The sequence below is a fragment of the Penicillium alfredii genome (genome assembly GCF_028826965.1).
Source record: "Penicillium alfredii strain IBT 34128 chromosome Unknown utg000011l_segment0_segment0, whole genome shotgun sequence".
NCBI lineage: Eukaryota > Fungi > Ascomycota > Eurotiomycetes > Eurotiales > Aspergillaceae > Penicillium > Penicillium alfredii.
In genome coordinates, this window is record NW_026622708.1 from 2,850,092 (window position 1) to 2,862,145 (window position 12,054).

A 12,054-nucleotide genomic window follows, 5' to 3' on the forward strand; every position below is an offset into this window, starting at 1 on the left:
GCGTGGATCACCAGGCCTTGTTAGAAATCTCCAAGAAGACAGGCTAGGGCACCGAAACTGTTGTCGTTCAAACTAGTCGTTTAATCTAGAATGGAAATATAATTCTCAATGTTAAATAAGCCACTATAAGCAGCTAGAACTTGTAATCCTTGTATCCGATTTAGTAGCCCCCTCCCTGTTATAAGAAATACTACCTACGGGCCTTGCTGGTAAGATTAAATATATTCGCTGGCAAATTCTGTCGTAGATGTTTCACAAACAACTACTGAGTTAATTGGCTCCTATTATTCTTCAACTTATTAAGGGGTTAACCTTAATATAGCAGCTCGCCTGATTAGGTCGTCAATTATCTGCCTGGATGGCTGTATCGTGATTGCTTCCCCTCGCAAAATTTGCTTCACTAGGTCATCAAGCTTATGGTAAAGGGATATCACGCCTGGATAAGCATGTACAATGTAGTTGAGGATGGCGTCCAGCTTTGAGGTTGGAAATTTACTGTGGTTCTTGCTGCACGAGGTGAATGAGTATACTGCCAACCAGATCCGGAAACGCGGTTCATGACTTATATTACCTTATTCAGTGTATCTCCGCCAGCAACAAGAGCTCCCAGGCCTATGAGACTCAAAATTAGATCATATAGCCTTATTATATAAATTTTATCTTATCTAGAAGGCTTCAATATCTATTTTGTATATAGATAGCTATACCTGCTACTGCTATTATTTTACTGCTCCTCTTCTTATTTTTTCCTCTCCCTTTCAAGAGAGTAGCTCAGAGGGTTTTAGGGATCTATCAGAGTATCCTAGTAAAGAGGACTAATTAGAAGGGGGCGAAATTTATATAGAGAGAATATTTGCTTCTCCTAAAAAGGCCTATCTTAGAATCTTATATTAATAACTACCTATAGCTAACTAATATTGGGTATGGTCAGTCAACCGTAACACTAAGCCAAGTTCTCAAAACCAACTAGCTCTTTTAAAATAGGAGAGGCAATGATATCAAAAACCCGTTCTGCGAAGCTCTTCCCCTCATAGCGCAGACCACCAATGCCAGATCATGTTAAACAGTCGTTGACGGCATCAGCATATCTGCAGCCAGTTTCTAGCGACACTTTTAGCACCAGACTTGCAGCCTCACTGTTGATTATTTCTTGCGGGCATTTGCCATCCGGGGATAATGTGTGACCCCTGACAAGTTGCCAAGTGAGAGCTCAGCTAGAGTAAGTCCAAGCGGCAACAAGGTATTACTCTCAGTCAAGGTATTATCCCTGGCAGATTGATTCGGCATGGAAGGAAGCTTAGCGGTGGCACTGGGGGCGGAAAGAGGCTATTTATAATATAAGATTCTAAGGATGTGGCTGTTGCGCCAAAAATCTATATACAGTATATTGACTTGAGTTCAACTGAGATAGGCTTTTTTATATATATATATATTTTATATATTTTTTTTAGGGAAAGGCAAATGCTCTCTCTTAACAACATTCGTCCCCATCTAAGTAGTCCTCTTTTGTAGGATACTCTGATAGATCCCTAAAACCCTTTAAGCTAATCTCCCGAAAGAGGATAAGAAAGAGGGAAAAGAGGAGTAGGAAAATAATACCTTAGAATATATACCCAAGCACCTCAAACTATTCAAAACTAATGTGGGAAAGAAGAAAAGTTGATTAGACGAAAATGAGATCAAAGTACTTTCTTACGCCCACTCGGGCACACAAAATATTGGATAATTCCATCCAACAATTTGTGTAGACTAAAAGAAGATATAATAATCCACACCCAGTTTCAGGAGAACCAAATTCCATCTTCAGGGCAATAGAAAGCTAAAGAGTTAGCCCTGCAGACGGGGTATATTAGATGCATGCGATCCAATCAAACACTTCCTTTGCTGGCCCAAGTTATAAAAAGCTTAGATGGACCCACTGCCGTGAGTGTAACTGGTGAGTATATCAACATCAACAGCCCCACCTCCACCCCCAATCCAGACACAGGAAAATAATGTCTCGGGAACACCTCGGGAGCTCTGCCGGGTCATTTAATAAAAGGGCAATCCCTCGAATATTATGTGAGGGATCTAAGGCATTAAAATGAATCCTTGACCAAACTTTGCCTCATTCGGTTCCTAGGGCCGAAATAGCCGCCAGTGGTGACTCCAAGCCGGCCCCCGGGGCCATTGTTTCCCCTAAAACGCTAGGTACATGACCCTTTATCAGGGCCGAGTCTGAGTGACTAATTTTTCTATCTTCTCCTTCTACAGTATTTCCCTCGACGATTTGATTTCTAGAAAAAAACAACACCATGAAGTTCTCCACGCTCTTCTTTGCTGCTTTCCTCGGAGAGGCAGTTAGTGCATGGAAAACCGGCCACAAAGCCACCGGGGAAACTGATCCCAACGTGACCCAGAACTGTTCTTTTTGGGCCAACGATATTGCTTCTGGCGATACCTGCAAGGCGCTCGAAAAGTATTTCGATCTTGATTTCAAACAATTACATGAATGGGTGAGTGAGCAGCTTATTATCCTCAATTTCATTCTATGTCATTCCTTTGGCCGAAAGAATTAACAAAATGCTCTTCAGAATCCCGCCTTGGTCAAGGATCCTTGCAAGCCAATTGAAGGTTGGAGTTATTGCGTCGATAGCCCCGTCGCAACCAACAGCCTTGCGAGGCTCACTGGAACCGACGCGCCTGTCCTTAAGAACCCCCCGTCCACGGATTCGTCTAGTGCTGCGAGTGCGGCAGCTACTTCGACTGCCACTGAGACTTCTGATGCCACTTCCAGTGCTACTGATTCTGCTTCCGCTCAAAAAACTGGTGGTGCTGCGAGCTTTGGCTCTGCCAATATCCCTGGAGTTGTATTTTCTCTTGCTTTCTCTATCTTATTCGGACCTGTGGCAAATTACTTGAACTGAGGAAGAAATAATAATTTCAAGAAGTGTTGAATCTACCTCTGCTCTATAAAACTACGCTTCTAAGCCTGCTCACACAGATGCTGCCTCTGTAGTAAAATGTATTTCGAGCTAAAAGATCCTGCAGATATCGCAGACCGACATGACCAGCTGATTTCTTGTGTTTGGGATGTCTGCTTTGAGGCTGAATGTTCACCCACGTGATATTGACTTCTGTTAGAACCTTGGATTTCTGCTGAACCAAATCTCTCCAACGCCTCCTCGATATATTGACGCGCCTCTGGAACTGGCTTTTTATTTCACACTGGGTTATTTCATTTTGCTGTGTATTCAACCTCCTCACTCACAAAAAGCCCGACGATATTGAAGTGTTGAGACCTCTTATTTTGAATTTAACCTTCAAATATTGCGAAGAACGGCTCTTTGGGACCAGTCATGGAAGGCAAACCTGTTCTACCTGTCGAAAACGACTATCCAGTCCCCTACGAACCTCCCTTGAATGAAATCTTGAGCTAAGGGTCAATTTGCTTGATCGCACGCGTGAACCCAGGTGTTATCATCAAGTGCCTCCGGTACTCATGGTGGCATTCAGACGTGGCAGAGAAAAGTACGGAGTACTTTCGTCAAAGACATTAAGCGCAGTTTCGAGGTTGAAGAGCGACTTCTGGAGATTTTGGGCATACACCCTAGAATCACACGGTACGTTAGTCTAAAAACTAACTGATTTGGTTTATTAATTTGTTCTCTATATTTGTCGGTGTTTCGGAGAATCCGCGTGGATTACTGTTTTCCGAGAAGAGCGATGGCAATTTGCAAAATTACTTTGACCAACATCATGATAATATTGATATATCTTTGCGGTTAAAATAGCGCTCACAGGCAACAGAGGCAGTCCAGTTCATCCACCGAAAGAGTGTGATTCATTCTGATCTTCGACCGGATAATTTCTTATTACACAGCACCGCCGAAGAAAAGCCGAATCCCCTGCTTTCTGACTTCGGAAGATCGACAAATGGGGATATAGATAGTGGACATCTCCCTGATTCCGGATTTTTTAACCCCTGCAATCCCTGGGTGTCCACAGAGTCAACGGATATCTTTAGTCTTAGGTCAATCTTCTATACGATCATAACTGGCCACTGGCCCTACAAATCCCCAGGCTCATTCAAATCCATGGAAGAGATGAATACTTACGAGGACCGGGTAGATAATCTTTTTGCTTTGAGAAAGTATCCCTCGGTTCATGGACTTGCTGGTGGTGCTGTGATACAAGGATGTTGGATGGAGCTATACCAGGATATGGGGGCACTTATTGACGACCAGAGTTCGGAGTTCAAGATGCTTAGGTATCTACATAATCGAAAAGGGTGTGAAGAAGGTTCTGATCGACCATAAACCCTACTCCGATCATTCCACCCGTGAATTCTTGCCATGATAGGAAAGTTGTGACATAGCCTTATATGGCTTTGAATTATGAAACGAAGGAATAATCTCTACGTTGAGTTATGGTTTATAGCCCTAGAATAGCGAAGGTGCTTGCATTATCCCCTGAATCTTGTTATATTTTCGCTGTAGTATACACTTCTATACCTATTTTGCTTCAAAATGAAAAGACGCAACTTTATATGTGATAAATAATGATCTCCATTTTATTATGCAGAGTTTTCGATTGCTTTACTTGCATCGAGATCTGAGGTAGTCAAAGAGGGGGAGGGGGGTGAACCAGCACCCCTTTAAATATCAAAGTTGTTTTCTTCCGACAATCAGAGTAAAAATTATTAGCCCCGAAGCCCTAATAATAGTTGTGGTAGGCCACTGTCTGATTGACTCCTTAAGGGAGACCAAGAAGTGAGTGATAGATAATTAAGAGATAGGAGATTGGAGGCATAGATCGACGGAATTTAATGCTCGTAGAAGACTATGGGTGCTGCGGAATTCTCCGTTCTAGCAGCCTTCAATAATAGAACCTAGCTAGATACCTTGGGTATTTAGTAAAGACTCTCTCTTTAGCTAATATACTTGTCCGTCGGCGGAAGAGTTATTTTTAAAGAGATCAATTTCGCATTTATTGCTAGTCACGAATTTATAGATAACTATTCTAAGAAGGCCAATATTAACTCGAGTTATGTATCTATTATTATCTATAGTATCTATATTAGAATCTAAGGGAAATAGAGATACTTCTAAGAAATTATATATTTTAAGGAATAGATTAGAGTTAAGAAGAAAATTTCGGCTAGCGATATCTACGATAAGTATATATCTATTATAGATATATATAAGAGTACGAGCTATTTCATGGAACTATGCGATTTAAAGTTGACGGGAAGGTCAACACTTAGCAAGATAAGACCGAAGATCACTATTAACTATAGAAGTAAGTTGGGTGGCTTCAGTTAAAAATCTAATACAAGAGACAACCCTACTAGAGCGGTTATCTTCTAGGATTTGAAAGCGCCGATAAATATCTTGTTTACGTCGTATATTTTCAGTATTGAGTTAGACGTCCGAGTCTGAGCTCCAAATATATCTCAACGGGGTTTTGACGGCCACGCTATTTTGAAATAGAACCACTGCAGTAGCACCAATTCTAAGAACCTGCCCTAGAGGAATTGAATCTCCTTTAAGATCGAGAAACGGGGAAGACATGATAATAAAAGGAAAGAAATATAGTTGGGTTGAATTGGTCTCGAAAGGAGTTGGTGCACGGGCATTAAATATGTATATTCACTCCACCACGTTGACCGTGTTTACTGTCACGTTATCCCTCATTCTTTCAGCGCACTTCTTTCTCAAACAGTTTCCAAAGTTCCGTCGTCAACAAGTCAGTAGCACCATCGGATCGCTTTTTGCGATGAGATGGGCAGCCATGACCGCGCTTCGTTGAGCTCGCTTGTGAGGTTGGAGTCAAGGGATTGAATGCTTCCCCTTTCAGCCAGCTGACACCATCGAATATGGTCGTGAGTAGGATCGAACAAGATGCAGTTTCCTTGCCCTTTTCCCTTGTAGTCGGGGAATCTGGTACTATACCAAGTTTGGCAAATCTCTTTGGCAACAAAGAGATTCCCCTAGAATGGAAGGCATACTTTAAAAACCTCTATTTCGGAGACTATCAAAACTAGCTATGTGGAAATAGTGACACTTTTTATTGGTTGGCTTTTGGGGTGAGATCCCAAAAAGGCATCGAGTCATGTGGCACATCGTGATAGCTAAAGCAGCTTCACTCTCTGATCAATCTATTCGGGGATGCTTGCAATGACGGGAAAGCTGAGACCTAGTTTGGAATGCAGCCATTCTATCCCATTGAAATAATCCTATCTAACCACCTTTGCCCCTTCCACTACTCTTCACCGGTCCATCATCCCAAGTGTCCTCGTGGCGCGGGTCAGGGCTATCTTCTGCCCAAAGTAAGGACTTTTTCTGAGTTGCTGTTCCTTTGAGTTTCGCGGAATAATATCGATTGTCGGGGTCAAACTGGTACAAAACAATCCCGCGGGCTTCGGTGTCCAATCGAGAGTCTTCTCGGTCCAACCGGTTATACACGATTTCCTTCCACTTTGCCTCGTTTTGGAGCCGCGGTACGATCTCCCCGACGACCTTCTTGATCTCTTTCCACTTGGGGAGGTATTGGTTTTCCCATCTCTTGGCCGTTTGGTACCAGGCGTCTTTCTCGGGGCGCATGATGTATGCGACGGTTGTATCATCGTCGAAATAGTTCGCAAACCAGGTCAAGGGGACTTGCTCTGCCGTTTCCGCGCCTTCTTCGTGCACCCCCTGCCGCAGGCCCCTTAAGACGGTCTCAGTGAAGCACTTCTCATTGCTTCCAAAATGCCTTCTCCAATCATTTTCAGGTACGAAGGAGATGCTCTCCCAGTAATGTGCCATATAAACCCCCTTTCGACTAACGATGACCAGCACAGTGCAGCCGGATAGATGATTCGTGCCCAAGCTGAAGGCCTCATCATCAAGGGGCTTGAACAGTGAGGTAGCCATATCCTCAACTTGGAACTGACCATTTCCGACGTCGACATTCTTCCTCCAGATGATTCTGTGAGATTTGTGCGGGACCAGTTGCCCCTGGATGTACGCGTCCATCGCCTTCTTCGTTCTGCGCTTGGGCAAGGTAATGGTACGCCGCGTTAGACTTGAAGAGTTCCCGAAATCATCAAAGATATCATTGAATGACCGGGGTTCAATGACGCCGACCGTCGCGGGCCCGCATGCAACGCCTCCGGAATCATCGCTGTCGGCTCGATTTTCCAACAGTGCAACACTATCAAGGCTGCGCGCGTCGTCTGAGAATGACGGATTATCAGAGGGCAATTGACTATTAGAGCCTGAGAGTTATGAGCGAGGATCACCGTAGTGCGTTACGTGAATCGTACATACCGTCGACCGTGGCACTCACGAAAGAGTGAAGGCCCCTAAGTAAGGCAAGGAAAATGGCGGCCTTCATGATGGATGATCGGAGTATGTTGCTTGGAGGAGAAACATCGTTTCAGGAGTGGATGATAGCCTTTCATATACTCCATGGATTTAGTATGCGAGTGACCTACAAAGAAGAAGCAATGTTAGGGTTGAGGCAGGGGGCCTGACATGGCTGTGTGATGCAACGCTGCAGGGACACGCCCGCTGGAACTATATCATAAGGAACACCCATCATGTCAGATTATTTTTGACCTTAGTTCCCCCCTCTGGCGTTTCTGTCGTGCGTGCCATGATGGACCAGAATGGTGGAGCCAACTGGTTGGACCAATTCCGATCCAAAGCCGATCTCGCCATATTCTTACACAACCATCAGCTGAATGATTCAGCTGAAGAAGCCATCAGCTCCGCTCTCGAGGAGGCTGCCTGGGCTAACAATCCGGAGATGGTTACGTTGCTTCTGGCGCACGGGGCTAAAATCACCCCATTTACACTCGTTGGCGCGTGCCGTAGTAAGAATGTCACTATCTTCCAACGCTTCCAACAGTATGGCTGGGACGTCAACACGGTCCAATTCGGAGGAACAGTCTTACGGTATGTCTCATATATATAAGGATCTGTATCCTAATCCACTAATGGTGGCTTACATAGCCTCCTGGCCTCGGATCATACCTGCATGCGCTGGCTACTAGAGAACGGCGCAGACCCGAACTTCGTCGACCAGGATAATGCAACGCCATTGGAAACTGCTGCTGTCTCGGGCTCTGTGGCCGAGCTGGAACTACTCATTTCGTACGGAGCGAAGGTCGATGCTTTGCCACGGGATATCCTGCCACGAGTTATGAGGCGCGATACCCATGCCGTGTCAGTACTGCGCTTTCTCTTAAACCAGGGTCTAGATGTGAATGCGGACACATTGAATGACAGCGTTCTACACAATGCGGTTCGCACGGGTAAAGTGGAATGCGTCCGTATTTTGCTAGAGTATGGCGCAGATTGCAATGTTAGGACCCTCGAGGGTCTCACTCCGCTGGCAGAGGCTCGTGAATGTGGATACGTTGAGATTGAGGGCCTGCTAGCATCTCTTTGATATTAGGAATGTGCAGAATTGTACAATCTCAATAATACAATGATCTGCACTGGAACACAGACCATGTGAGGCTTCTATCTTTCTGCCTGCGCTATTGGTCACGATTTTCTTCGGTCGCTATAAGGGGTTTAAGGCGATAGATAAGTGTAAGACGGACTATACGTTTATACCGAATACCGACCCGTCACATCGCCGAGCCGAAAGAGGTCTCAACCCACACTAAGTAGGACGCCTTAAAAGATTGTTTCGGAAGGAAGATTGCGAGCCATCATTGGTAACATTTCAGCCCCATGTACCATGGGATGCCTTACAGGCCATGCGAACTATTGTGTAAGCAAAAAAGAACTGTAACCAGATGAAGTAACCATACTAGTGGCAGTGTCCAGCGAGGCTCTGCGAGGCCAGCAGATACTGGTTGTGAGTAAATCTATAAATCATTTCGTGTCCCGTCAGTAGAAGAACTTCCAACATCTAGAAACTTCACAGACGATGCATGCTAATCGCTCAATGATCCCTCTACTGGGCTTCTTTGCCCTCTCCGGCGCTGACCCGGTGACCTTCACTGTAGGCGAGCGAAAAGACTACAGCGTCACAGGAGTATGTTCTTTCCTCAGCCAGTTTTCCAGAAACTAATCTTGCGACAGACCTTCCTCCCTAAGCCAAGTGGAAATACGCTTGAGATGTTCGGGGAGGGCAAGACAGAAGATGGCATTGATGTGGCACTCTCGGACGCGATGCAAAAGCGCATTGACGATGTCATGAAAAAAGACTGCAAGGAGATGAATTCGGACTGCTTCATGAAGATCCGCGACATCATCGATGATAAGGAAACCGAGCTACAATCTCGCTTTGTTCCCCTGGTACCACTGGCTGTAGTGGCAGCTGTCTTGGCTATCGGGTTCGAGCACTGGCACTTGACAAACACGGTAGGGAGATATGAGCCTGTTCATCTTGCTCCAGATGTGCTCAGCGTGGCATCCGAGATGGCCACAGCCACTGAAATTGTCGTGGTCCCCACCGGAAAGCCCTCATCGAGTATTACTATCACAGCGTCACCGCAACCGACAGCCACGGGGTATGACATGATTTATTTATCTTGATCCTCAATAGAAATAACTGACTGAACCTAGGACCCAAACTGCCACAGTCACAACGTTCAAAGATAGCGCGGATGGCCATAAGAAGGGCGATGTCGGGATCATCATCCCCGAAGACTTGGCCAAGCTGCTCGATGACTACCTGGGCAAGCAGCAAACGGGCACATGTCTCGACGGTCAAGCCTTCAGTAAAAAGGATCGACGGCGACTCAGTGGTCTCCCTGGCTCGGTCTGCGGCACGGAACTGACCATGGCAAACAATGCCATGGCCGGCGCACTACTCCACGTTATGGCCACACAGGCCCCACCGCGGATCAAAGGTGAGGCAGTGCGTGCCATGAACCAAGCTATTGCATTTGTGCGCCAGCACGCAAGTATCCTGCGAATGTCTAGTGAACAAGCCGTGCGCGTCACTGAGTTCTTGTATCCACTCGTCTGGCAGAAGATGGTGAACGGCAAAACGATTCAAGGCACCAATGTGATCCCAGAGGACGCGATTGACACAGATAACTCGAATGAGTCGTGTGATGAAGACAAGAGACACACTGAAACTAACTGCAAAGTGGGGTGTAAGCTTGTTGGTGCTTTGGGACTATGCTCGACAAGCTGTGCCGAGACGACTGCATGCATGAGCACGACTGCTGGATACGGGAGCACAACGGCGTCCATAACCACCACATCGATCGAGCCTTGGACCGCTATCAAGCCCATATCGACCGGGAAAACGATTCAACCACACCCTTCCTGTGAGCTCAATGCGCCATCTGACTTTGGTGCCCAATACTTTACCGATAAAGTATACGGGGGCTTCTGTCACAAAGTTGGCAAGGACAAGCTGGAATGGACGGTCGACAAGGACGGGAAACAGATCTCCCTGAATAAACGCACGCCACCACCGACGCATGACAATGCCCAGTTCACACTCAAGTTCGAACCTTCCGATGACGGCCAGTGTGATATGTCGTGTGATAAGGCGTTTTCGCTCATGGGGGCAACTTGCAGCCAGCAGAATAATCTGGCCAAGGGGGGCTCCGTAGATGTCACCTGTGGCACTTACTCATTCTCTCTCAATCGACCCCCGAAGAAAGACGGTGGTGATGGTGATGGTGGTGGTGGTGGTGGCGGTAATGATGGCGGTGATGGCATGCCCTATGCGGCAATGAAGCTGCGCGAGCAGCAATGCTTCGACGCGTCTGACCACAACGACGTACCATCATACAGTGATGACAGCGATTGGTGGAACTCTGTCCTCAAGAAAGCTTGTGATAATTACGACGACAAAACAGCCATCACACCGGACACCGACGTCCGTACGTACCCGGCGGGATTGTGGGAGCACCCGATCATCACCACTGGGGCATCGTGGATGACGGATTGCAAGTTAAAGGGAGGCAATTCGCAGAACTTCAAACAGCCACTGCCTGACGATAGCAGTGTCACCTGCCGAAGTCTTATCTTGAATAACTATTTGAAGTGTAAGAGGAGTCCCTCGTCCCTTGATCAGTGTCGAATGCCAGACTGACGGTTACAGGCAACAACGGCGGCGGCGGAGGTTATATTAGTGCTGGTTGCGTGTCGTATGTATTTATACCGCAATATGCCAAGTCTATAGAGTCTCCGGAGTCATGAGTACGCCTGCGGCCTGCCAACAGTGGCTGCCCTGTCTCTTGTGCTCATGAAATTGGCTTCGGAGGGTTTTTCCTGGTCTGGAAATCCATTGAATTCCACGTAGGGCAGGAGCGCTGCAGGATGTAATCTATAGAGATCGACGACGCACGACGTTGATCCGGATTGTCCAGCCTTCCCGATTGGATATCAGTCTTTGTGTCCCGCGCTAAGGTTTCATACAAGAGATACAATAGGGTCTGCGATATGCGGAGTCGTAGCTTCTGATCCAACCCGCGCGTTGCTAGAGCCTTGGCGTGTTGAAAGACTAGATAATATTTTTCCTCTGCGGAGCGGTCCGTCGAGATCAACAGGTTGACTGTATCTTCGAACTAAAAGCCCTTCTTTTGCTAGATACTGGATATTTTTTCTAGGTATTCCGATAGGTCACCCTTTATTAGACCTTCTCTAAGTTCTAGAGCTTGCTGAAGATTAGGGTGGGAAATAGCATTTCTTAGCAGACATGAACCGATCGACGGCGTTGCTCCCTCAATCCCGGTAGATTTAATCCGCTGCTCCGGATGCCTACCGATAGCCTATAATTTCGATTTTCGAGCCCTGCGGCGGCTACTTGTCGCTTTGTTGACCTTCGATTGCTATGATTTTGGGGTATGAGAACTGTTGGTTTTCTTAGCAACGCTTGCGGGAGGGCCCGACGGTGGAGTAGGAAGGCCTATGATAATGTGAGTAGTAGTTGTATACTCTAGGCTCCTATCCGACAAACTGCCCGTAGAAGGGGAAAGGGAGTGTATATCCTGTTCTGAAGGCGCTCTTTTGCTAGAGGCGTTTGACCGGATAGCTGTGTCGATGTCTATAGGAGATATGAATATAGGGCTATCCTCGGCTTCGAGTATTTTATTGTATGTAGTGGAGG

General features: G+C 46.3%; 4 protein-coding genes across 4 annotated transcripts; 3 read left to right on the top strand and 1 right to left on the bottom strand.

Moving 5' to 3' along the window:
* Window positions 1–2,294: 2,294 nt before the first annotated feature.
* Window positions 2,295–2,906, top strand: NUU61_009484 (uncharacterized protein; the record flags this gene model as incomplete). Its single annotated transcript, XM_056660009.1, has 2 exons — window positions 2,295–2,495; window positions 2,574–2,906. The coding sequence occupies 2 exons, from the start codon at window positions 2,295–2,297 to the stop codon at window positions 2,904–2,906; spliced, it is 534 nt and encodes a 177-aa protein (XP_056508302.1).
* A 3,315-nt stretch (window positions 2,907–6,221) lies between these two features.
* On the bottom strand, window positions 6,222–7,359 carry NUU61_009485 (uncharacterized protein; the record flags this gene model as incomplete). Its single annotated transcript, XM_056660010.1, has 2 exons — window positions 6,222–7,240; window positions 7,293–7,359. The coding sequence occupies 2 exons, from the start codon at window positions 7,357–7,359 to the stop codon at window positions 6,222–6,224; spliced, it is 1,086 nt and encodes a 361-aa protein (XP_056508303.1).
* Window positions 7,360–7,623: 264 nt separating this feature from the next.
* On the top strand, window positions 7,624–8,418 carry NUU61_009486 (ankyrin repeat domain-containing protein; the record flags this gene model as incomplete). The annotated part of the gene is made up of 2 exons (XM_056660011.1): window positions 7,624–7,922; window positions 7,980–8,418. The coding sequence occupies 2 exons, from the start codon at window positions 7,624–7,626 to the stop codon at window positions 8,416–8,418; spliced, it is 738 nt and encodes a 245-aa protein (XP_056508304.1).
* A 489-nt stretch (window positions 8,419–8,907) lies between these two features.
* On the top strand, window positions 8,908–11,144 carry NUU61_009487 (uncharacterized protein; the record flags this gene model as incomplete). Its single annotated transcript, XM_056660012.1, has 4 exons — window positions 8,908–9,015; window positions 9,063–9,493; window positions 9,549–10,990; window positions 11,047–11,144. The coding sequence occupies 4 exons, from the start codon at window positions 8,908–8,910 to the stop codon at window positions 11,142–11,144; spliced, it is 2,079 nt and encodes a 692-aa protein (XP_056508305.1).
* Between the last annotated feature and the right edge of the window lie 910 nt (window positions 11,145–12,054).